This window comes from Phyllostomus hastatus, unplaced genomic scaffold, assembly GCF_019186645.2.
Source record: "Phyllostomus hastatus isolate PE091 unplaced genomic scaffold, TTU_PhHast_1.1 phas_scaffold_78, whole genome shotgun sequence".
NCBI lineage: Eukaryota > Metazoa > Chordata > Mammalia > Chiroptera > Phyllostomidae > Phyllostomus > Phyllostomus hastatus.
The window spans coordinates 28691843-28718054 of NW_025334041.1; the positions used below are offsets into that span (position 1 = coordinate 28691843).

General features: G+C 42.2%; 1 protein-coding gene across 4 annotated transcripts in view; it reads right to left on the reverse strand.

Moving 5' to 3' along the window:
* Positions 1-1941: 1941 nt before the first annotated feature.
* The window catches only part of PPP1R9A (protein phosphatase 1 regulatory subunit 9A), a 264322-nt gene continuing 240051 nt past the window's right edge, over positions 1942-26212 (reverse strand). For all 4 annotated transcript variants that reach the window (XM_045827667.1, XM_045827666.1, XM_045827665.1 and 1 more), the window contains 7 exons: positions 24706-24793; positions 24523-24606; positions 13576-13774; positions 11465-11584; positions 10581-10604; positions 9372-9554; positions 1942-8039 (listed from right to left, as the gene is read on the reverse strand). In XM_045827667.1, the coding sequence (XP_045683623.1) occupies positions 7830-8039; positions 9372-9554; positions 10581-10604; positions 11465-11584; positions 13576-13774; positions 24523-24606; positions 24706-24793 (908 nt within the window). In that variant the 3' untranslated portion in view covers positions 1942-7829. The remainder of the gene's footprint in view (positions 8040-9371; positions 9555-10580; positions 10605-11464; positions 11585-13575; positions 13775-24522; positions 24607-24705; positions 24794-26212) is intronic.

Sequence of the window (26212 nt, forward strand, 5' to 3'; positions counted from 1 at the left end):
TTCCCTAAGCACACATGAGCTTACCGCTGCCTTGATGGGTCTTGTTCAGAAAACAGGAGAGCAGGCCCTGGCTGAGTGGCTTGGTTGGTTGGAGTGTCACCCCATACACCAAAAGGTTGTGGGTTTGATTCCCAGTGAGGACGTGTACCCAGACTGCGGGTTTGATTCTGGTTGGGGAGTGAATGGGAGGACACCAATGTTTTGTTTTTCTCACACATTTATGTTTCTCCCTCTCTAAAATCATTAAACGTATCCTCAGGTGAGGATTAAAATATATATATATATATAATATTAAAAAATAAAACAGGAGAGCAGGATGGCCTCACCAATCATCAGAATCCCAGTACCCAACCAGGGACTCCTTTCATGCGCCAGAAAACCGGCTGTGCACTAACCACCACCCCTCCACTCCAGGCATCTCTCCCTCAGTGAAGCCATTAGACACACTGCAGAGTCAGACTTCTGTTCCCCCCGCTGCAAATGACTTTCTTCGTAAATATGAACGTGGATACCCCAACTCTCCTCTTACTCTTGCTTATTCAATTCTCCTCTAGAAAACGGCACGTGATAAAATTAAAATTCTTTGGAAGTGTTCTCACACTTGAACATCATCATAGGAGTGTCTGTTACATCAGCACAAATTATACATTTCAGTTCCTTTGAGCTGGTCAAAGGAAGAAGTTTGTTCACGTCAGTGATTGAATACAGAGCGAAGCCCATAGATGATTCGGGTAAAGCTAAGTGCCCCCAAGACAACCCTGTGGTTGAGGTGGTGGTTGTTCTTTTTCTATTCTAACTTGCTATGGGGACTAAGAAGAACACAATAGAAAGGTAAACAAAAATAGAAATGATCAATGACCTTTGGCTATCTTCTGAGGGACATGACTCTGAAGAAAGGAAAAAAATATGGCTATTATTTTCTTATAAAAGCCGTCTGATGGCATGGATTCCAGGCTGAATGATTTCTCTGGGATGTTAAGGCAGCCACGTTAGAAACAACATTTTTCTAAGGCGTTTGCTGTGATGATGGTCTGGCATTTGGAGAAACATATTTTGCTGATAAACTGAGAAGGGCTAATAGTTTAAGACCACTGCCTTAAAGTAATCAACAGGAACATTTTGTTTGGATTGAAAAACACTTTCCTCCCCACAGGATAAGGGCTATTTTTAGTCACCATTCAGTGAGTGTGACGTCATGTTATTCAGTGATGCTGTCTGCCGCCCTTGAAGCCAGGTTCTCAGAACTGTTGTTTTGAACCCATCAGTAGCTGTGGTGCTTAGGTTGAAAAAAGGCCACATTATTTCCTTTAAAAAGAATAGCTTGATATGATCAATAAAATGACCACAGTCTATTCTCTTATTTGTAATAAAGTAAGCAAATTGAGCCCCCCACCCAAAGGTTTAGTCACAGATACATTATGGGGTGTGTGTGTGTGGGGGGGTGTGAAAGAGAGAAATTAACACCCCTCATTTGATATATTCAAGTCTTCCCACCACTTAAAGCTTTGGAAACAAAATTGTTGAAAGGAACCCCATTCTCTGGGATGGCCCGATTCTTAGCTTGCCCCACCAACCATGCTGCGAGACCGTGTGAGGCCGGCTGCTCAAGGATTTGTCACCACCTTCTCCTGGCCGACGGGTGTCGGGGCCTGTGATGGCGAAGCCAAGGTGGAAACAGAAAGACAGGTGAGGGAGCTTCTAGGGAAGCTTTGATCTTTTAACTTCATGCTCAGTTCCATAATTAGGCTTTTAATGTAATGCTCACTGCCAATTTATACTTTACCAGGGCTAAAACTTATCTCTGGTTTCATCCCAATGGAAAATGTGCACTTTGCTCCTGATGGGTAGATGTGTTCTGACAGTCGACACAGGTTTACCCCGTCAAGGCTTGTGGATGGTGAAGGGAAGAGGGACAAAAACGGCGGCGACAGACCGCGGTGTTTCTCTTTTTATTGCATTCGTCGTCTAACAACAACAATACTCATTGGTGAGAACTTTATTTACACTGACAAATGGGATTTAATCACACGGGGTTTTAGATTGATCAGAAAACAGAGGATAGTTTGCTTTGAATGCTCTTGAAAACCAAAGAGTAAGAAATGCCATTTGAAACGGAACAATCTAGAGAAATACATATCAACCAAGCACAGGAGAACAATTCAGACGTGGCACTATTGTCTCTTCCATGCAAATGATCAGACACCGAAGAGCACAAATCATAAGTGTCAGAGAACATGCTGTCCATGTTTAGTGGACTTAAAATTACTTTCAAACAACTTTTTGCCTTTATAGAAAGAAAGAATAAAATAAATCAACTTGTTACAATGGAACAGAATTCATTCTCTCTCCTCATTTTTCAGCTGGTTAGTTTGTCAATCATATGCAACACGTGTACTTGTGGTTTAATTGTAACTCCATTAAAAAAATACAAAAGCAGTAGTGGTGACCATAAATAATATTCAGGAAAACATATACATAAATATTGAAGGGATTTCACTATGCACTAACTAAATCTTATGTTGTTGGGAGGTGTTATCTAGCCAGAATGCCTCTGAAGTCCCACTTTTTAAGGTAATTTAATTATCTTTGGCCAATTGTTCTTTCATACACGAAAGCTTAAATCCTTACCAGAAAACCCAGGTGTGTTCATAAAATAGCTGAGAGAACGAGGAGTGTACACCTTCCAACAACACACTCACACTGACATCCGTTTGGCAATGACCTAACCAGGTCATCACTCGGCAAAAGGGAGCTAAATGTCACGTGACGGCAACGCTGCCGTCAGAGCCAGTAGTTAGTGACTTAGGCATCACGGCTACCGAAAATGTCCTAGTAGAGCAGGAGCGAATGCACAAGAACACACAGTGCAATTTTTAGCCAAGGAAACTGCAGTCTGCAGTTGAAAATGCCCAAAGCTGCATAAACTTCTGAGTTTCAACTCAGCAATGTGCAATCTTGACATCAAAGCATTAACCAAACACTTCAGGGAATTTTATCTTACTAAAATACCAAGTTTCTAATAAATCAACTTTACCAAAATATATAGACATGTAGAAGGATAAGTGCATTTAGTAGAAGAAATACATTAAAAAAATCTCTTAAAATCTTATGAGCCATTCAATGTATATACAACACAAAAAGTGGCAATAAGGCTATGATTACTGCTGGGTGTCCTAACTGACAATACCAAGCTCCAAAGACAATATCTATTTTTTTAAAATGCCATGTCATTGCGGTATGTGTGTATAAGGTGGGAGATATATTCACACATATGTAGTCTGTATATCTACACAAGTGGCATGCACATTACTGAGACATTAGCTCTTGTTCTTTTCTTCCTTGCCTCTTATTCATTCTTGAATCTCCTAGTTTGGGGGCTGGGCCTGCGGTTATCATCCTGTTTCTTTCCTTGCCCACTCTGTACACTTGGAAGCAGGGCACGTGCTGTGCTTGGTATGTGAGCCTTCAAGTAACGACCATGCCCTCAATGCACCCACAGACACCACGCACAGGCACGTAAGGAGCCTCTGTCCACCATCAGGGGGAACCTGCTGCTTTCATTTTCCAGGGGGAAGCTGATCTGTGGGCTTCGTCCCTACCCTGTGACTACGATTGTGTCTGTTCTATACTGCTGCTTGAAGTCATGCAAACACTACCGGTGTGCTGTCTGGCGTTATTTTTTCCCCCAGGGTTTTGGACCAAGACTAAATTCCCTGAGTCTTTAAATAACTAAGACAAATATAACTAAAATCTGCCTGCAGAATGTGGCTGTTTTTCAGGAGTGAATTGCAGCAACCACATTCATATTTCTTACAACACTTTCTTTAGAAATTTACTGCCCACCCCATCATCATAATGAAAACAATTCTAGTTGAAAATATGGACATTTGATTTCTGGACCTCCTCCTTAATGGCTTAGCTTCAGAACAGTGTACAGGTAGGCCCTTGATTAAAGGTAAATTTGAAAAACTCGGAAAGCACTCAGGACTTAGCATTAGCTGGGGGACAGGAAACCTTAGTGACTGCTGTCTACCACAGTGAAACGCCCCTTGTAGCTCTCTTGGGGCAGGAGATGTGGTTACTCAAATGAAATTTGGTAATTCTTAGATGTCTCAGCGAAGCAAGGAGGCTACAACACCTTCAAAGGATAGATAATTCTTTAGAATTGTTAGGACACCTCCCTTAAGAGTCTTCTCGAATACTATTGTTAAACACTGCGTTTTTCTCTTTTGAGGCTTGGTCTGTTGTAACCTTTAACATTTCTGAGTGAGTTAGAATATCCATATAAATGCAAATTTTCATTTACCTTCTAAAATATAATTTTAAAGCACCTGCTAATCCAATCACACAAACAATCTAGATGAGAATTCTTTGTCTTCAGCAAAAACCATACAGGCTAATTAAGGTCAAACAACCTGTGACTATGTTTGTAGGCAGGGCCTGGGATATCTCAAGGTTTCAGGCTGGAGACGACTGCAGCATAGGCAGCGGCAAAGGTTAATTTGGTTTCTCACGCATCCTCCTGCCACTTTGTTCCCAACAATAACAAAGGAGCACCAGGTAGGGGTTCCCATTTCATGCCTCCTAAAAGCTGAGTCTGGCATTAGCACTTGGGGGAAAAATGCGTATGTGATGTTGAGGGAAGGAAATTCATCAACCCTAGCCAAAGAAAGTTAGCATACAATAGCTTTATTATCATGAAACTGGAGGTGGACTTCCTCGATCTGGCAGAATGGGCAAAATTAGGTTTCTGCCATAACCTATTCCTCTGAAGTTAGCTTCTGATTCAGGCAAAGAAAATAAAAAAGAATGAGAAAACTATGACATAAACTGTGGATTACTTTATGGGAGATAGTCTTAAATAAACTAATTCTGTTATAAAGCTAAAGCCCTTCAATGGAAGAATCCAACCTGGACGCCGAGCTGACACAATGCTCTTGGTCCACAGCTTGGCCTCACCACACATTCCCTGCCCGCCCCCCCCCCAAAGCATTGCATGTATCCCAAAACACTTCTGGCTATTGTCAGTCATACAGAACTGTCATTTAGGGAATAGGTAGTTCACAGTAACCAGATATTCCCTTTCTGTTCACTTTGATAAAGAAAAAACTGCGAAGTCTTTAAGGTTCACAAAGCAACTGTTCTGTGTTAGGTTGTGAGGACACCGAAAACGCACTAGCTTTGAAGCAGGGATTGGGTAAGACACTGGAACCGCAATGAGGCGTCATGCACTGGTGTGGATTAAAAAATAGTAGGAAAACAAAATGCTCACAAGTTCTGAGGTCCTTCCCTCTGTTTTCATACCCTTTTATCGATCAGTTTACATTTTATCCTTTGTTGGACAAGCAGATTAAGTGACTCTTATAATTTCAGCAGTTTTAAATAGTAATGTTAAAAATAACAATTAAGGTGAAAACTACTATAATTTAACTTAAAAATCAAAATAGTTACAACACAAATTAAATGATTTGAAGAAAAAGAATTTGATTAATTATTGTCAGTTGGTCATTAATTTAAATATTGGAAGTATACAAACAAATTGAAGACAAATAACAATATTCTAAGACGTTTAACAAAATGCAATATAATAGATCATAAATTATGTGCAGAGACTGAGACTTACAGACATTTCCAGTATATACATCCATTTTCAAATATTACCAAAGTGTAAACATAACTTAAGATAATCATCCTTCTATTTCCATTTTTAAAATGAATACAGTGAAACTTCCAGTGTGATCCAGGTCACTTTTTTCAAAGACAAGAAAAAATGGCAAAAATTTATAATAGCAAGCTCTAGCAGTACCAGATTGTGACTAATTTAGTCTTTTAGTATTAGAAAAGGTTTCCTGGATTTTGTAGTTCATTAATAGTGGTTCCTTGTTTCTGGTGGTATTAATAAATAGCAAAGCACCACACATCTCGAAATATTAACAGAATATCCAGTACGACAGTTTCATCATCACACCCCAAAATGAAGACGGACAGAAAAAACACACGTGGTGACTCTGCTCACTGTAGAACACAGTGTGACTTCGGGCCAGTGTGACTGAGGAAGGAATGAGTGACTTGCACCTAGACACAAAAGCACTAAAGTTTAACAGATAAGACATCTGGGAAAGAACAGAAGTACAATTTTCTAGTTTAGACAATAACAGATTTCAATAAACAAATGTTCAAACACGAGATGGAGCTTCACAGGTGGGAGCCCCTCATTATCTGTTGCCTGCAACCCCCAAAGGCCCCTCCCCAAGCTCTGCGTGTACAACATTTCCAGTGGAAGGTATGAAAGGAGACTCTCCACGTAGGAAAGGAAGTAAAATACTTGTCCAAGAATTTGTCTGCCCTCGACTCTCATTTTGGAACTCGCCCCTTGGAAAGTGGATGACCTCATTTTCAGAGCCAATGCAGCAAAGAGAACCAGATACATAAACATAAAAGGCAAAACAACAACAAAAACAAAAATAAGATCCATAATTTGAAATTTCTCAAGATGAGTTCTCTTTTCCTCCTTCTGCTCTGGATCCGGCACTTGAACCGGGGGCTGGCTTTAAAACAGGCCGAACTGCCTCCACTGCTAGCCCGTATGCTGTGTACTGCCTTAAACACACTTGAACTATAAAGTGAAAATCTCTGAAGGATGGAAGAGAATGGCTCGGAAAAACCATTGAAAGCATCGCTAAACGCAACTGACAGCTCTCCTTTATAGGAACATTCTGTGCGCTCCATGAAATTGCCTCTCTGGTTGAATGTTACTCAAATCTAAATTTTCTCAAACTGGTACTTCTATTTTTCTAAAAAGTACATTTGTTAAAACACTAACTGAGTCCACTTGGGAAATCTTTTGAGGAGAAAATGTGTGACGAATTCCTGACTGTGCCACAGTTCGGCTGAAGACTAGCCAGAACGTTTCCCAGGAGAGGAAACCTGAAAATGTTGGTTTCCTTAAAAATCAATTTCCTGTTCAATTTGTTGGGGAGAAGGAATCGTGTTGAGTGTGCGGGGGCCGCTAAGATCCTGAAGCGCAGCAGTTGCAAAGTAAACAACAGATCCCAGTGTCCCACGGCTGCCTTAACATCTGATTTTTCTTTTGTTCAACTGAGTCTGGAGGGTAAATGTTACCCTCAGAATCCCAAGGTAATACCCACATCCACATTCTTAAGGCTTCTGCTTCCTTCTGGGGTTCACAAATAACTGGAATTCTTTTCTCCCTTTCAGATGCCCAGCAAGGAGGGCAGTTTGCTTGCCCTTTGCCATAGTAGGTAATAAATCATGCGGCAGAACACCCAGGCTTCCACAGTGGGGTTGTTTCACTGTCCCGACACAGAACTGAGGGGGAACCTTTTCCACACATTGAAGGGGATCCTGCAGCCCCGATCTCACAGCAGAGCAGTGCTCTCAGCCACACAGGTAGATACCAATGTGCAGGGTCAGGACCCCACCCTGACAATCATGGCACTCAGCAACAACCCATGGTCTTGCTGGGCATTGTCATGCTGGCTTTTCCCGCAAGAGACGCACCCGCCCACCCAACACAGCACAAGATATTATAAGTAAGAGAAGAGGGAAACATACCTAATTTGCATCTCTCATAAACGAACTTCTTGGTTTGTTAATAAACTAAAGGTTGCTTGGGGTTATTTCAGTAGGTTAAAATTAAGGGTATTCCATTATCACAGAAAATGCAGTTATTCAACACAAGGTTCCCCGACCTGCCTACATAGCACAGTACCCCTGTCATCAGTTTCTTCTTCATTCCTCCGGAGGAGAGCAGGGCGGGAGGAAGGCAGACTCTCTGGGAGCACCCCCACCTCCTCAGAGGGTGTGGGTCACTGCTCGCCAGCGCCCTCTGCTGCAGCTGTCATCTTCTCTGTCTTTCTGTATTTCCTCTGCATTTGCTCTTGTTCCTTCCTTCTCAGCTTTTCTCTTTGTTTTTCCATTTTCTCTTGAGCTTTCCGAGCCTTCTCCAGAGACACTTTCATTTCCTTGAGTTTTTTTTTGACCACTGCTCGGTCCTGGGATGATGTCATTCCAAGAGCCTAGGAAGGAAATATAAACAAACTGCATTTGAAAACCAGTGACCCCTCTGTTTTACGATGAGGTCACTCTCACACTATGTTCAAACTCAAAAACAAATTTAAACATAACTGAAGAGGTAAAAACTGAGCAAGAGCTGATTACACTTGCTGAACATCCACACACTGGGGGACTACGCTTTATTTGTTCTTTCGTCCTTTGAAGTCCCTAGCACAGTACTCCCTAAACCTCATTAAGTAAATGCTCTCCACACAGGTAATTAATGGGCAAATGAACAAAGAGAAGGGCACAGTTCTGCTTCTCCACCCTTCAGGCTGTCAGCAATTACAGGTAAAAGGCAGGAGTGAACCTCGCTGCCACAGAGGGCTCTGAGAAGGGCAGGAAGGACCGACAGGGCTTCCTTCCTGCCAATGTATCCAGTTACAATGGGGACCAAAGTGTCTGCGGGATCACGGTGCTCATGTCAGCGTGGCTGGCCACCCTCTCTCTGTCACACCTATACAGGAAGCCTGATTATCATCAGGAGGTTGCTCCATGAGCTTGGAATTCAGAATAAGGAGAGCCCGATGTGTCCTTTAAATGTTCATAACCTTCAGAGTCAACAGAGGGATGCATCCATCTCCCCAACAGGGACAGCCTTGTCAATGGGCCTTCATATTCACAGGATATTGATTGATCTCTAACCTTTTCAAGACTGTCAAGAGATACTCATCTGCCCATCTGCCCAGCGGGAGACTGAGGGTGGGGGTGGAGAGCTGGCTGTAAGCTCCTGTTCCCCTTTTTCCTTAGGGGGATGGGAGCCGCCTCCTCAGCCTCTGCAAAGAGATGGACTGGACGGGTGAGAATGAGCGTGTGATGGAGGGCGAGGGAAGACACACCCGCACATATCTGGGGAAGAAAGTTCTGGGGAAGACATCACCCCGGTTTCAGAGTGGTGCGCAGGGACGAGTAGTGGGTGGAGGAGAAATGAATAAAGAAAGGTAGACTCATGGATTTGGGTTTTAACTCTTGCATGATGAAAGAGTCCACACTGGCCATCATTAAAACTCCTACTACATAGCAGTGAGTAGAGTTAATCCATGGACCATGTGTTCCTGGGTGGGAGCAATGGAGTGAGTCCCTAGCTCTCCTACACAGCATCCTACTTTTTGGAACCCCTGACGACTTTCTAAAACTTCATTTACTATTCAAATGATTCAACGTCCTTTCAGCTGACCGTCAGTGAGAATGACCTCTCCCAGACGCAGAATGTCCATCTCTAATGAAAACACTCCAGGTGCTATGAGTGATACAAATTACACTTGGTAACCTAACACAGATATATAATTCTTTACCTTCAGTTTATTTCCATCCAACTGCAGAAGTTGCTCTCCAGTGATGTTTTGGGCACTGAATTCAGATACATACTGCTCCAGATTTAGGCTCATTAGCCAATGAGAAACCTGCTGCACACTCCACTCCTGCACGGCCCGACTCTGACACTGACTGTGTTTGGGAGACTGTCCATCATCAAGGATCTGAGGTAGGAATGTTACGCAGTGTTGTTAAAGGACCGAATGCTACGGCTCAGCACGGTATGCTACACTCTCAAAAGGAATTTCTCGCCTCCTAGAGCCATATTGACTTTTACCCCATAAAACAATAAGCTAATGGTCCCAGCTGTGCATGGAATGCACATACATAGTTATTATTACCTACATGTTTTTAGATGATTGAAAATTTTAAACGCCCCCAAATAAAGCACCATTTTTAATGTGGGAAGTTTAATATTGACAAACACTCTAATGTTGTGAGCTTCCACATTAAATCACTTTGGAAAGATGATCAGATACAGAAAAAAAATTACTTCATTAATCCCTATATGCAACGCAACCCCCTACATTTCTTCTCTGATAAGACATTAGAGATACGTAAAAACATATTTAACAATACTGTGGTATCTTTCACTTGGAAGAGGGGAGCGTTAAGCCCACAGGCATTTTTAGGGGGGAGTTCCACAGCCATTATTTCATTTGGGCAGTGAGCAAACCTGTAAGGGAGGTGGGGCAGGTAGCATCGATAATTACTTTCATTAAATGGGGAAGCTGAGGCTCTGCAAGTCTACGAATCTGTCCAATGCAGAATATTATTTTTAATAGTGCAAAGGGCAGGCTGGCTCCTAGAACCACTAAGCTGAGAGGAGATGAGGCAATGACAGGTCTGGGAGGAGACACAGAAGCCACCTCAGTGACTGGCGGAGAGAACACAGAAAAGGGGATGGGGAAGCCGAGATGAAGGCAAAGGAGGCGAAACAGAGTGGACCGTGTCAGTCGGGTAATGGTGATGGGGACATGTCTCGGGACTCCGGAGAGCCTCTGGAATCAGAAACACCGTTTAAACTGAGATACAGACAAGGGCGGAGAGTGAAACTACAGAGCACAGGGAACTCCTCCACTACAGGGGCAAGTGCTCTTGTATTGTTTGAGTTTTAAACCATCCACACAGAGAGAAAAGGTTCAAACAATCCCCCAAAAGCCACCACATGCCGACCACTGGGAGCTCACCTCGTCATCTATCATATCCAGGCTCTGAGTGAGGGAGCGACAAAGGAATCAGAGAGAAAAGTGTTATAGAAACAGGAGACACAACATACACCGTACAAAGTCCTAATAAAATTAAAGTCATGCCAAGCCCGAAGAATGTGGGCAGAAAAGTTTAAGAGGGAAAAAAATGTTTTACAGAATAAAACAAAACAGAACAAAACATGTAAGAAAGAAATAACTAAAAGCACATATTAGGAACAAATACCTTTAGTTACAGCACCTCGCCTCCTCCCCTCCACCACCCCAGGACTGGTATTTCTTCCCTCTACTCAACTCTTGGGGCTGTTTCCTGAGAGTTCTTAGCAATGCTATTTTGACCCTGGCTTCTAAACTAGTGGTTCTTATCTAGTTATCCTCCCTCATCGAACAGCACCTCTCCCCTCTCCAACACAGGGATTCTCAGTCAGGGGCCACACCCAACTCAGAGGGGATATCAGAATTTTAGGGTGCGGGTAATGGTGGGGAAGGTGACGGGGAAAGGGAATGGCAAATCTGTGAACTCCATGAGGTTTCTGAGCTGTTTCCTGGTTTTTCTCTCCAGTGCCCTGCCTCTGGGCCCCACACCTCCGCTGAGAGTCATCCCATTTAAATCAGAAAGGCCAGTACGTGGTGTTAAGGGAGGTCCCTGGGCAGCTTCAAGGGGCTCAGAAACAATACTTTGCTTTCATGTGGAAACAGAGAGGGAGGGAGAGGACAATTCCCGATCAGGTATGAAACTGTGGTCCTGGTGCTCTACATGCAAAATCTACCTGAACACGTTTTCCCTGGGATGGTTCATGGGTATCACATGGACTACCCCATGTATGACCGAGAGAGCAGTCCTGTCGTACGTGCCACGAGCATACCTCGTCTGACGACAGTGCCAAGGACTGAGAGAGCCCTGGGGTTTTGGGTTCTGCTCCCATGCCGCTCAGGTCTGCCGAACTGGTACTGCTGGGGCTGAAGTCATCATTGAAGGTAAAATTCTGTAAAAATAAATGAAGCTCAGCGTTACATGAGCACCAGGAAGGAACCTGAGGTTAGGTGTGTTTACCAGTTCTAAAAAGATTTTGAAGTACTCTTAGAAGAAATTCATTTTTGGCTTGCTCATAACCTCTGATTAGGCAGTGTTTCATAACACTGCACCTTTTGCGGTGAATGGGAAATTTTGAGCGCTTTCTCCATCAGATGAAAGGAGAGGCGTTTTGGGGTAATCATTCTTCAGTTTCTCTCCAAGGGTACAGCATTCATTATCCTCCACAACTGCTCAGAGGAGTGATATTAATGACCCTATCTTCTTTGACCCTAATTGTGATGAGTAACAGTGTAAGTGAAAAAATACAAGATGGTGTGGAGAACTGAATTCATTAGGAGCAGATGGCAACCCCTATTAGAAAGGTAGGTTGAGTACCCCCTGGGAAGGAGCGCTTGCTGTTGGCTGTGATAAGCACTGTGAGGAATGGCAGGTTTGCTCCTGGATGTAACCTTCAAGACGATGTGTTCTGGGGGAGGTCACAATCAGACACGACATTAGTTACACACCGAAGTAGAACTCTCCCCCGGCCCCCGCAGGGCACCAAAGAGGCTGCACCTTGCAGAGATATGCACTCCCAAATAACCGCCTGGTGGTGGGGGAGGCGGGGAGTAGAAAGAAAACTTCCCCAGAATGTCATTAGAATGTTTAGTGGATATGAAAGTCAAATAAATTCACAATGATTACAGAGCTGCATTTGTGAAAATGTTTTAAACCAAATCTGGAGTCTCTCCAGTGTGAGATAATGGTAGAATTATTCAAACAACACTGAAATATATCAAGTCCAATACTGAAAATGTCTCAAGGTCAAAGTGGTCTACTGCTGTCCAAATTGTCTTTCTAATTCTAGAATGACTGGCTTCCCAGGGACTCTAAGAACTTGACCAACACCATCTTGTTTCTTCAGAAATTGGATTTTTAGTTTTCCACTACATTCCCTTTTACAGGGTTTAGTTGGCTGTCAAGAATAAATACCTTGCCAGAGAGCAATACCTCTGGAGAGCTCACTACCAAACAAACTCCAAGGTTTGCTAAATCTTCAGAAGAGGAAATTAAATCAGAGCACACGGGACTAGGCTGGTAGGAGGGCACTTAACATAGCGCATTACCATTTGGTATTGTCAGTGGAAGTACAACCCCAAAGCCCATCAAACCCCTGTGAGCTGCTGACCACAAGAAAAGCATTAAATTCAAGTAACATTAACCACACGTTTCTGTTTGAGAAAGGGAACACAGAGGAAAAGAGACCAAACAACATGTGAAAGTTAGCAACTGTACGTGTTTCAATAAAATGTTAGATAAGGTTTGCAGTGTCATGCTGGAAACAACCGTCATGCATTTAAATACAAGTAGCATCCATGCACGTAATTTCTAATTCTGCTGAAGTTAAAGAACTTTTGTGATAGAATTACAACAGCTGTTTGACACGGAAGTCTGATTTAAAGGAAGAAATAAGTGAGGGTGCTATGTCAGCATTGGTTTGTTTTAAAGAGTTTCATTTAGATGTATTGAACACAAATTCATTCCCAAATTTATTTGTTTTCCTGTAAATCTTGAAGAGCACAGCAAAAATAAGTTTTGTAATGTAATTTAAAATGGAATACTCGGTAAACAGATCTATCACACTGTGCCATAATTCAAATGCATCTTTCCCAGCATGGCTTAACTGTCAAACTGAGATTAAATAGCAATATGTGAAAAGACAGGCAAATCAAAGATTAACGCACAATCTAGAATGGAACAGTATTAAAGAAGGTGATGGTTAAATGTGTTTTTTTTTTTCCCCACACAGGAAATACCATGCAAGGTTTATTGCAGTGTTATCACATTGGTTTCTCGGATCCAGAGCATACACACAAGTTGAGAATGCTTTCCAAAGATTGAAGAGGAGGAAGAGATTTGGGGTTTTCCTGTTTGCTTTTTTTTAATCCATGTGTTTTCTACCTTGGACCCCTTTTTATCTGAATTTAGAGTTTCAGGAGAAGGCTGGAGGGGACTTGTAGGTGAAGGCAGGTTCCTGAAGGAATAGGATCCTTTGCGGCTTTCATGAAACCACGAGAAAGGCATGCAAGGTGAGCGCGGGGAGGCGGGCGCTGCGGAGGATGGCTTCGGTTTCCAGTGCTCCAGCCTGCCTCTGAAGATCCTGTTCAGAGAAGAACGGGGGTGTTAGACAAAGAAAGGACAGAGGAATTCTGAAGGGACTCTGAGCAGAGGTTGAAGGAACAGTCTGGGAAGTTGCCCTACGCAACAGATAAGAGTAAAAACTTTTGCTTTGGACCAGAATGCTCATCGTACTTGCTATCTTTTTTGCATCTAAATGGATTTTGTACTGATAGACATTTTTATACCGCTACTGTCATGGAGAATTTTTATGAAGTGTGCCTAATAAATACAGGGGTGGGCAAAAGTAGGTCTACAGCTGTTGATATGGAAAGTAACACAAAAATTAATAAGTAATACAGGAGTTAACTCGGCGTTTCACACACTCACAACTGTAAACCTCTCTTGCCCCACCTGGTACATGTGGATTCATTACAGTCAGGGAGGCGCACAGTCTTTGAGGACCTGCTACCTGGTTAGTTGTCACAGCATCACTTTGTTTGGGTCACAGGTCAGTGCCTCACTGCTAGTGACATTTAGCTTGTCACCAGCATTCTTTCCTGGCCTCCTCTGAACTCATGTTCCCAAGAGTCTATACCTTAGAAAATGACAGTTCATAGCAGCACAATTTACAATAGCTAAGTGTTGGAAACAACCTAGGTGCCCATCAGTAAATGAATGGATCAAAAAACTATGATACATTTACACGATGGAATTCTATGCAGCAGAAAGAAAGAAGGAGCTCCTACCCTTTGCAACAGCTTGGATGGAGCTGGAAAGCATTATGCTAAGCGAAATAAGCCAGGCAGTGAAAGACAAATACCATATGATCTCACCTTTAACAGGAACCTAAACAACAAAACAAAGAAACAAGCAAACTATAACCAAAGACACTGAAATAGAGAAAAGGCTGACAGTGACCAGAGGGGAGGGAATTTCAGAGGAAAGGGGAAGGGTTTACAGGAACAAGTATAAAGGACACATGGACAAAAACTAGGGGGGAGTGGAAATGGGAGAGAGCTGGGAAGGACTGGGGGGGTGGGCTGGAATGGTAGTAAAAGACAGAAAACTATACTTGAACAACAATTAAAATGAAAATTAAAAAAAAGAAAATTACAGACTTAAATAACTTGGAAATTTCAGCTCTGGATTCTTTAAGCAAAAGACACCTCTTGTTGGTTTCTCATCATAATCTTAGAGACTTTTCGTAGGAGGAGTACCAGCTTGGAAGTCTCGATACTCTCTATGTGGAGGTCCCGGCTCTGCCCCCTCCTGAACACATGTCCTTGCGACCCTCTCAGTCTCTGTTTTCTTATCTGTATAGGGTGGATACTGTAGGTCTCTCACACGTGGTTAGGAACTGAATGAGATAATATGTCAAAAGTGCTTTGAAAACTAAAACGTTCTGTCCTTATTGTTTAACATTCAAAGGCGCTTAAGAACAGTTTGAAAACATATTTTTCTTAATATCTTACATGTTAGTATTTATGTTTTGGTTAGAAAAAAATAATTATTAGAGCTGAGGCAGGAATGGACAGTAGTTTCTGCGCACATCGGAAGAGGCCCCCCTCAATATGTCCGATGCCTGTAATTTGTTAGCAGCTGGTGCCATGGCAGTGGAGAGACTCCCTTCCATTTAAAAGCGCCTCAGCACCTTAGCTGAACAACTCATGTCCGACACGGATACTGGCTATCAGCCTGCCCACATCTTACTTAAAATATTTTGAAATATCGCATATTTTTCATTTACATAAACAGTATACTCCTAACAATACCTGTTCATTCCCAAAGATTACTGTGAGAATCAAATGGGATAATAAGTGTAAAAATGTCTTGTAAACTGTGAAGCAACAAACAAAGGGGACGGGATTGTAAAGATGATAAGTAGAGAGAATGGAGAAGTCAGGGAAGTTTTGGTAGAATACTGACATCGCGGGTTGAGAGAGACAAATTGTTGATCACACTAAAGATTCCAGAAGATCTGATGATGTAAAGGTTGTATTTCTTAAAACACAGACACAGACATGTACACACACAGGTGTCTGCAAGGATGGCAGAAAAGGCCAACCAGAGAGATGTGTCAACCTTCAATTTCATCCTAAAGTTTTGTATCCCTAAATCCACCTACTTACTATCAAAAGGACGAGAAGAGTGCCATAACTGAACTTAAGGAAGTGTGCCAGCACAGGCAGGCTGGTCCTCTGTAGGAGGGGCTTTTCATTTCTGGGTGGTGGGCCAGTCTGGTAAGAATCACTGGGATGGCTGTTCAAGTGCAGATTCTCAGACACCCAGACTTACCGAATTAGAATTTGAGGGAGAAGAAGAGAGGAGTGGACCTGGGATCTACTTTAACACATATCTGAGCTCTTAAAGTTTTTAATATCTATATTTATTAACATTATCCTGAATGCAAATAAGGCTTCTGGAGCAGAATAGGGTATTACTTACTTACAGAAAATTATTGCATTGGTTCCCTGTATCGTAATTTCCTCTCCAGGGTGACATAATGGGGACCAGATGTTACTTAGTCTACACTGTGGGTGAGAAATCTAAAAAATATGAATCTGGATGGCTGTATAAAAGAGGACAGCGCCCACCCTCCCCTCTGAGAGGGAGAGAAATCTACCTCCTCAATGTATACAAATTCAACTTGGGAAGGAGCTTGGGTTCTTAGCCATGGGAAAGTAACATATGTCCTAGGAGTGGATAAACAAGGATGTCTCGCTCTACAGCCTTGGCAATGTCTCCGCAGAGATGGGTCTCATCCTCCTCTCCCCATCCCCACTCCTTGAAAATGTAACTATGCATCTCTGGGGTTAAGTCCTCAGGATTGTCTTTTAGCTCAGGCCCCGTGAGTCAATAAAAATGCTGAGAAAGCTCTAGCTGTACAGAAATACAAAAATATTTTCTCTGTGGTTTCACACTCTTATAACTGGCCATATTTGAAATAAACGAGACCTGATGATTATTTTTCTCCTCTGGTCATACATTTCTGAATCAATGAATCAAAGTAACATGGGAAATTCTGTAGGAGTTCCATCCATAATTCCAATAAGGCTCGGTAGTGCTTCAATACATGGATACTGTTTTCAAGTTCACGAACAGGCCATTATTAATGAAAGTATGACCATGCTGTCCTATCCTCAAGTGCCTTTGTAACAATGCTTTTACAACAACCACCACCCCCTTTTTTTTAATAGGCAGGAAATAAGAATATTGGTGTCTAATTTTTGCGATTCTAATAATTTATTTGAAAAGGAATTTTAGGAGTTCAAATCCTGGCCAGGCAACATTTCAAACAAAATCTGAAGGCCACATGTAAAGACTTTCCTAGAATTCCCGCTGCTGGGAATACATTCCAGACTGATGATTCTAGGTGGGCTTGGACATTGGGCACTGGAGACAGGCCTGGAGGCCGCAGCAGGAGCGGGATGAAGAAGTTCAGGGACCCCAGCCTCGCGTGATAACCAGAGGCTTCCCAGATACCAGGAGAAGATGGGAGGCATGGAGGAAAAGTCATGGAGAAAACAGGGCAAGCCCATCCCCCACATTTATGTGCCTATCCCTGCCTCTAAAACTCCACGAACTGATGTAACCTCTGTGTGTTGGCCAGTGGCCACAGAGAACTGACCAGTGGTACGCTTCCATTTGCTTGGACCTAGAGTAGATAATTCATTTAAAAAGCGAACTGTCCATTACTTTGACATCACAGACCTGTCAGCTTACCAAGCGTGCCTTCTAAAATATGTGCCAATTTCCTTCAGGATAAATTGAACTCCTGAATCTACAAAAGGAGCAGAGGAGTTCTGGTAACAGTTATTCTATTATTAACCACTCTTATACTCTGTTTCACTTTGTGGAGAAAGGTATTAAGAATAACATAAAGTTATTCCTTCTCTTTCTTCTTTTTCTTTCCTTTTTCCCTCCCTTCTTCATATTTTTGACTCTGGGGGCAGGTATAATCCTTACACATCCTTAATAATCCCCCTAAAAAATCAAGATTGATGAAAATAAACTCTTAATGGATCTGAAAATAATTTCTAGGATCTTAAAATAGGTATATATTCTGTGCTTCCTTCACTTTCTTGTTTAACTTATACACTAATGGCTCACTATCATTTTTGGAAAAGTAGAATCACAAGTCATAGCTATATTTCTTATTATTTTATTGTTAGGAACTGGAAGAAAGAATGGCTTGAAATTAAGTCTCTGTGATGCTAAAATGTCTTTGGGGAAGGGGAGGAGGTGGAGGGTAACTGCTGCCATGTAAATAGTTTATAAATAGTTTACAACTTTACAGAAACATTAACTCACTTATACACATCTTGAAACCAGTTTATCCTGGGGCTAGCACTCCAAAATTAAATTACTCTGGTAAACATTCCATGGAGATTTTTTAGGGGTTCGATTTTAACTTCGAACACAAGGTATAGTATTCAGAATCTACTGGATGGCATCAAAAATATAATCAGGAGTTCAGGAACTGCCTGACAGAAAAAGAATATAGAAGTCAAACAGGTAATAAAAGAGGTTAACTGAAGAAAGTTAGAGGCAACCAGAGGAAGGGTTGCAGACTTCCATTTATTTACTCACATCAGACGAGGTAACTCTGTAAGGTTCTAACATCTACCAAGGAGACTAAGGTTGTAAAGCCAGTTCTTTCTGGAGAGGACTTGGAGACCCTTAAAGGTAATAGCTATGATGAGCCCATGACCACCTGCAGCTCCGGCAACCTCCTAGACATATCCTGCTTCCAGATCCTGAGTTGTGGGCTCAGTCACTGGTCAATACAAGCAGTCCATCCGAGACGGTCACTGCAGAGTGTTCAACTTTCACTTATGACAAGGTTCGGGACAGCTGCCCCCAAATATGGCGCCTTGGCATAATTTGAGAAACAGCACATACAGTAAGGGCTCTTGGACTAGTCCCGTCTCCTGTGAAGCAGGTCGTAAGACCCTCAGGCAGTGGCTGCCCTCCCTACAGGGATGAGGAGTGTGTTTACCTCCAGAGATTCTGGTGGGAATCTGCACGACTGGATGCGCAGGCCCCGCTAAGCTTCCCAGTTCTCTTTAGCTGAGACCCTTCATCCCAGCGCAGCCTCCCACGACTCTGCGCTCTCCATAAAAACACTCAGGCTCAACCCCCTCTTTGGGCCTTCATTTCCTTATGAAGGCTCCTGTGTCACACGGAAGTTAGAGTAAATATGTTGATAGGCTTCTCCCTTGTTAATCTGTCTGTCAACCTAATTCACAGGGTTCCAACCAGATTTCCTAGGAGGGGAGACAGAAAAAGATTTTTTTTAACCTCCCCTACACTCATTTGAGATGGAAAAACTGTTGCCTTAATGAGTCCTTCCTATACTGAGAAGGTTTAAAATGCAACAGCAAGATGATCATGTAAATAAAATCCATATTCTCAAAACAAAAATGTTAAGTTTAGGAATAATATATTGCTTAAGATTTAGGAAAATTTATATTATTAAAATTCTGAGAGAGAACTTTGTCTGTTGATTCTAGCTTAATATATTTAACTAATTTTAAATTTAACTATGTAGGATGCAAAATAACCAAACTGACAAGAATATTGGGATCTTTAGAGTCGTTACAACAATCATTTTAACTTATTCAATTTTTTGAGTTTTTTTAAGAATGGAAAGTGTTGACTTGTTAGGAATGTAAGTCTGTCAGGTTTTGGAAAGTATTACAAAGAAAACAGAATAGATTAAATTCATAAAGGTGGCTAAAAACGTGACAGAAGACTATGGGGATCAAGTCTGTTCTCCTGAGGTTAAACTCATATTATTCAGAGGTCTCCGTGAAAGCAAATGCTTTTATTCTATATAAAAATTAAAAATGCATAAACAAAATGACAAATTGAACTGAAACTCAAGAGGAAAGGCTAAGTTTTCAAACCGGAGACTTCAATAAATTACTCTTAATTTGTAACCCCAGTAATCCTCTTTGTAAGAACACTGGTGCCTTTGAGAGGAAGAATATGGGGTGAAGGGCAGAACCCACAGAAGTCATGTGGCCAAAGTTGAGCTCTCCACTGGTGCAGCACCGAGCTCCTGTCACCACCTTGCACGGCCAACAGGGGCTTGGGAACATTTGCTCTCAGACTTTCCAGGCTCCAATTAATCTGCCTTTGCCTTTCTATCATGGTCATTTTCCATGGGCCGTTTATAATTGCATTTTGTTTTTTGTTTTTTAACTTTTTTTAAAGGACAATTCTGGCTCCTCTCTGGGTACCCTGCTGGCCAGATGGCCAGATGTGGGCAGAGGTGAGGTGTTTTCTCTTCTTGCACATGTGCTCAGCCCACTCCTCATCTCTTCTGAATGGGTGTTGCCAGCTCAGGGGCAGAGGCTCTTCCCCCCGCCCCCCCCCCACTCCCCCAGCGCTCGGCAGTAGGGCAGAGTACTGCCAGGGCCCTGCCACAGGGATGGTCTCAAACCCACTGTAATGCCATGATTTAGCTAAGGCTTCTTTGAGAGAAACATCTATGAAGGGTTGTCTGAACTATAATCCAGAGTTCATTCATTCTTCAAGATATTACCAAAGTCATTCTTGGATTGAACACGACAGCCAGCAAAATACATCGGGATAATACTTTGTTTTATATCCCTGTGATCAGAATTGCTTTCAACAGGATAAGGGTTGCCATTGATATTAAAAAATTTAAATGTGCTTAAATGTGACTCTCTCAATCTTCCCAATGACCTGAACAGGCATGTGAAATACATGTTTCTGTCTTACAGACGAGGAAACAGAGGCACGGAGGGTGAGTACCTTGCCCGAGATGTGAGTGGCACAGCTGGGATGTGAATGCAGGCTCCTCCCTACGCTGACATCACGCCCTTGGCTTTTACTGAATGAAGGCCATTGTTAGGTTCACTATGAAGGTATCCTTTAAGATGTTCTATTTTAGGTACCAACCTTACTTTTTGCTTTCTCTTGTTTTCCCTGTCAAATTTCTTTTAAAATAAATTATATTGTAACATATGTACTTTTTGTATATAAACAGATCATATTTGAAAAAGGGATGCACATTTAGATAAAAAAGAATAAACCAATGAATATATGCTAATTTATAGATGGAAAGAGTATTTGTTAGAAATCCGAAGAGTATTTGTTTTTCACAGAATCATATGGATCAACACTGCCCAGCAGAGACAGAGTATGAACCACATTATACAAATTAAAATTTTCCAGTTACCACCTGAAAAAAATGTAAGGTTAAATTAATTTTTGTAATAGATTTTATTTAACCCAAAATATTCAAAATGTTATTTCAACATGTAATCAGTATAAAATTATTAAAATTATTAGTAAGACAGTTACCATTCTTTTTTTCAACTGTCTTTGAAATCCAGCACGCATCTCCCCCAACAACACATGTCCATGGAAACACGCCCCATCTCCCACGCTCAGTGGCCCGTCTGACTATGGGCTGCACACCAGAGAGTGCAGATGGAGATGGATGGGGGTCGGAGACCAGGCTCTCTGAGTCCCCCTCACTCATTTTTTTGGTAGGAAACCAAGGTCTAGGGAATTCTGAGACTTACCTATGGCAAAGTCAGGGTGAATACTTGGGTCTCAGCTCAGGGTTTTTGCCACTGTTCACACTTCAGGTAAGTGACGGTTCGCTTGCCCAAAGAAGTGCCAGCACCCTGCCCCGTCACTTCCTCACCGCTGCCCTCTGCCCTGATCCGAAACACTCAGATCCGCTGCAGGGCCTCCGTGCAGGGCCTGAGTTGCGAGCTTCACCCGCAGAGCCCCAAGGCTGACAGTGCGCTGACCTCAGTGGCCGCTATTCTAGAACTGCAACTGGTGTTTTATTTTACTCTTTGATATGTCCTTGAGGGGGTGAAGAAGCTTGAACAACTAAATGTCTCCTACTTTTGTTCTCTGCTATGTTACCTATTTAAATCAGAATGTTCACCGAGCACGTATTTGAAAAGGATAGAACCAACAATATTTCTCTGTGGAGTTCGTTTGTTTATTATTTCAATGTCATCTATTTGTTTCATGTTAGTCATATATTTGAGTCATTATATCTCCACAAGGAATACAATGAGGTAAATTCTTTACTCTTTTGGGAAGAAAAAAACTAAAACCAAGACCAAATTTAGCAAATGCCTCACCCTTTTAATGTCGAATTGCCTCACATTATAATGGAGTGACTTTATCAGATTTTTACCACCTTATAACAACGGGAAGAAATGCCTAGGAGATAAGATTACAAACTCAATCTGTGAATCAGACTGTACTTTTTTGGAGAAAGCCTCACAGGGCAGTGAATTTATTGCCAGTTCTCCACAGTGGCAGTGGGGCCTTGTGGCTACTGGTCCCTTTAGCCGGCTGCCTTCAGGGACCCTGCGGAACCAGCTCAGCGGCACCACGCCGCCACCTGCCAGTGGCTGTTCTTCCTGGAGTACGTTTCCCGAGGTACTGGACCCATGATCAGTCCACACGGAACAACAAAGGCTGACATTAGATTTGATCAGTGTTAACCAAATTACTGTGAGAGCTCAAAAAATTATTTTCTTCAAACAGAAAAGTCTCTCTTCTTTCCTATTCTATTTCTAAATTTTCCAGTAACCACCCGAAAATTTTCCAGCGAGAAACCTGGCCGGTTCAAAAGCTGGCATTAGCTACTGGGAGGCAGCGCACGGGGGACAGCCCGCCACTGACCACCCGTGATGTTGCCTAGAGTCAGGGGAGCGCTCACCAACAGAACCAAGGTTTGCTTGATTTTCATCTGGAATTTATACAAGGCAGTCAAACTCTCTGCCTACTCTGATGACACTCGGTCAAATGTTCTCACGCCTGCTGAATGCCTGTGCTTGCGTCCCTTTCAGCCTTGAAGGTTAGAGGGACTGTCTCAGAGGCCCAGGGGTGAAAGGGAAGACGAGGTCCATTCAGGGGTGTCCGAGTTTTCTTCCACTGTGGACCTGGGCATCTCTCTCTCTTCAAAGTTTCATTATTTGTTTCTTTTCTTCCCCTTATATATTTGATAGTTTTCTATTCTTAACTTTAAGGCACAAAAGTAGACTGCTTTATATTTCTCACTCCAAAACCACACAAAGTTAAATCTCTTTTGAGTTGCATTATGGTCTTAATATTATTTTTTTTTCTGCGATTGTTGTCCTCAATACACACAGAGCTTTCTACCCTTTCTCGACTGTACAGCATAACAAAAACCCACACTAACAAAAATAATTAATTTGGGATTCTCTCTTCTCATCCCCCACCCCATTCTTCTGTAATCCCAGGGAGAAGGTATAATTTCTCGCTGTGTGGTATGCCAGAAAAGAGAAAAATAAAATAGGAAACAGCAGAGGACCACCTATGAAATGGATAAGTGGTTCCCAAATAATTTTACAGTCCTCTATTCTTAGCATTTTGTTTGTATCTTTCTTAGTCTTTGCTTTTGAGATGATTCCCAAATTTTAAAGAGAAACAGAAATAAGTCAGACAGAGATAGACAAAAACTCACATGTAGGACCTAAGGAGCAAAATAAAAGAATACACATAATAGAAACAGATCCATAGATACAGAGAACAGACTGTTAGTTTCAGAGGGAGGGCTGGGGGTGCTGAGTTGCAAAGGTAAAGGGATTAAGAAGTAAAAATCGGTAGTTACAAAAGAGTCACCAGGATGTAAAGTACAGCACAGAGAATATAGTCAGTAATATTGTGACTATGTATGTGTGGTGCCAGGTGGATACTTGAAATATCAGGGGACCACTTTGTGAAGTAAATGATTGTCTAACCACTATGCTGTACACCTGGAACTAATACAAAATAATACTCAGTATAAACTATAGTTGAAATTCTTTTAAAAAAGCATTAAATGCATAGGGACCTGAAGACGTCATCGGGTGTCAGAAAGGCATCTAGACAGGAGGCACCAGCCCTGGTTAATTGGGAATTAATTGGCTGTTGCATAATCCTGGGGCAATCAATTAAATTATATAAAGGTGAAGTATTTCATCAGTAAAGTATGGTATTACCATCAGCCCTCCTGATCTTATTGTAAGGAGCGAATGAAACAATAAATCTAAAACTCCATAACCTGCAAATTGTTGTCTTTATTACTATTTTTGAATACCTCTTATGTGCCAGGCAACATTTTAAATGTTTTACATGAAAACTCGTTCAACACTTACACTAGTGTTTAAGGTAGATACTGTCATTGCCCCCATTTCACACATGAGAACATGGAGACACAGAGGTGAAATAACTGGTCCGAGATTCGGAAGCTGAGGGCTCTGACTCGGACCCAGGCGGTCGAGCTTCCGAGCTCTGTGCTTTACTGTCTCCCTACACAAACCTAAGTTTAAATGAAGTTACCTCAGCACGAACTTGGGACCAACACACTGCACCAAGCCCACTTCTCTAAAGGACAATCTTTACTGAGCAGTGAGCACAGGTGATCAGGCCTACAAACTAACAGCCGAGTCCAGCAGGAGACGGCAGTCCTTACGTGCATGTGGACTGAACAGTCTTAAAAGACAACGGGTCCTTAATATCACATAGATAGAATTATGCTGTATTTAGATGAGTATTTGGTGAAACTGTTCATGAGACCATAATTCTGCAATGAAGCCAATGGATATACCCAGGGCCCAGGGTAGGTTTTAATTGGAGTAAGACAAACAGAAATTGTGAAATTTTTCTTTCACCTCACCTCTAGGTATATCAAAGATACTGACCACTGATTTTGGTTAGCAATGGAAGGAGGCCAGAAAGTTCAGATACAGAGAAAAATCTGTGTTCTTAATCACTCACCCGTACCTGCTACCCGGAGAAAACCTGCTGGCCTCTTTTTCTTTCCATTTCTTTCCCTTGCTGGAGTTCCTTCGCAGTGGCGCCCTATAATGACAGCACATGGTCAGAAAAGGAAAGCTGACATTTTCTCCTTTAATCCTTCTTTTACAGAGGGCTTTACATTTTATGTTCTAAGGTGCTTACCCCAGATCCACAAACTTCCGCTTAATCTTTCCTCCTTGCACCACCAACGAACTGGATGCCCTTAGTGATTTGGGGCCTTTGGCACCGTCTAGAACACACACGTATGTAAAAAAAAGACCGACTATTATTATTTTTAAAGCTATGAATCAAAAGTCAGTGCTTCATCTCTGAAGGACTTTATCTCAATGTCTAACTGTAAAAGAAACTGATGGATGCCTTTTTTTTTAAGCTACAGGAAACAGACCTATGTGGGGAAACTCTCAGTTAAGTCAGGGGTGGTCCTGTTGGACGGAGGCCTGATACACATCACAAAGAGTGCTGGCTTCAAACATATATTGGAATGAACAAAGTAAGAAGAATAAACACTATCTAATCACCCTTTACACCAAAAGCAGGGGCCAACATGACTTTCCTTTGGTTCCTGTGCCTCCTGATAGGAACCCAGTCGCCCCGAGAGTCTGAGAGGTTTAGGGAGAAAGTGCAAGTCAGAGCTTTCCCTTCTGGGCTCTCCCTGGCTGAGGGCCTGCCTGCGGCGATCCTGGGACAAAGGAGGGCAGAATGTGGGGAAGACTTTCTTAAGCAGGAGCTCAGCTCTAAGACACTGATATCTTTGAAAGGTCTCTTTAAAGTTGGGTTGGAGCGTGACTTGGCCGGCCTCCTGTGATGCTGGGGACGCCAAATGCTCCTCAGTGTTTGGAGCTGAGTGATCTTTGCCTCTTTGAGTTTTGCTGGCTTTCTGAATGGCAGCAGCTGCTGGAAATGGGGACACTTGAACTAATGCCAAAAAACAATCTGTGGAGAGGCTTTGCAAGTGGAGTTCAATGTCAAATGTAGGAGCTAGATTCTACTGCTGCAACTTATTCCACCTTGGACTAGGCAGGTAACTCCTAAGGCTCTACCTGGAACTATTTAGCAAAGGATGCTGTTTGGTATTACCTGTCAGCATATCCAGTTAGATCTGAGATGATTAGCAAAGGACGTTTAATTTTGATGCATATTAGACTGTGAAATTACTCCTTCCTAATTATCTATTGGTGTCTGTCTCTATCTCTTTAAAATTAAAAACACCCTCCAGCAACTTCCTGGGGTGGAGTACAGAGAGCGCAGTCCTCTTAAGAAAGTGTTCAGTTAACCACACAGGTTAATTTTGCTTATAATATTATTTACTTCAGGAGAAATTTCTTAACACACATACTTACAAAACATGAAGTACACACACAGAGTTCTCCTTTAGGAGTCTATATCCAAAGCTCTAAAGAAGCAAAGGATATTGACAAACACTGGGGATTTTTCACAATGAGCTTTGCATATTTTTAGTTAGTGATACTTAGATGACAATAATTCCTTGAAATGCACTGGCCAGTGTGGCTCAGTTGGTTGGGAGTTGTCCCACAAAGTGAAAGGTCGCGAGTTTGATTCTCAGTCAGGGCACATACCTAGGTTGTGGGTTTGGTCCCCGATTGGGGCGTGTGCCAGAGGCAACTGACAATATTTCTCTCTTACATCG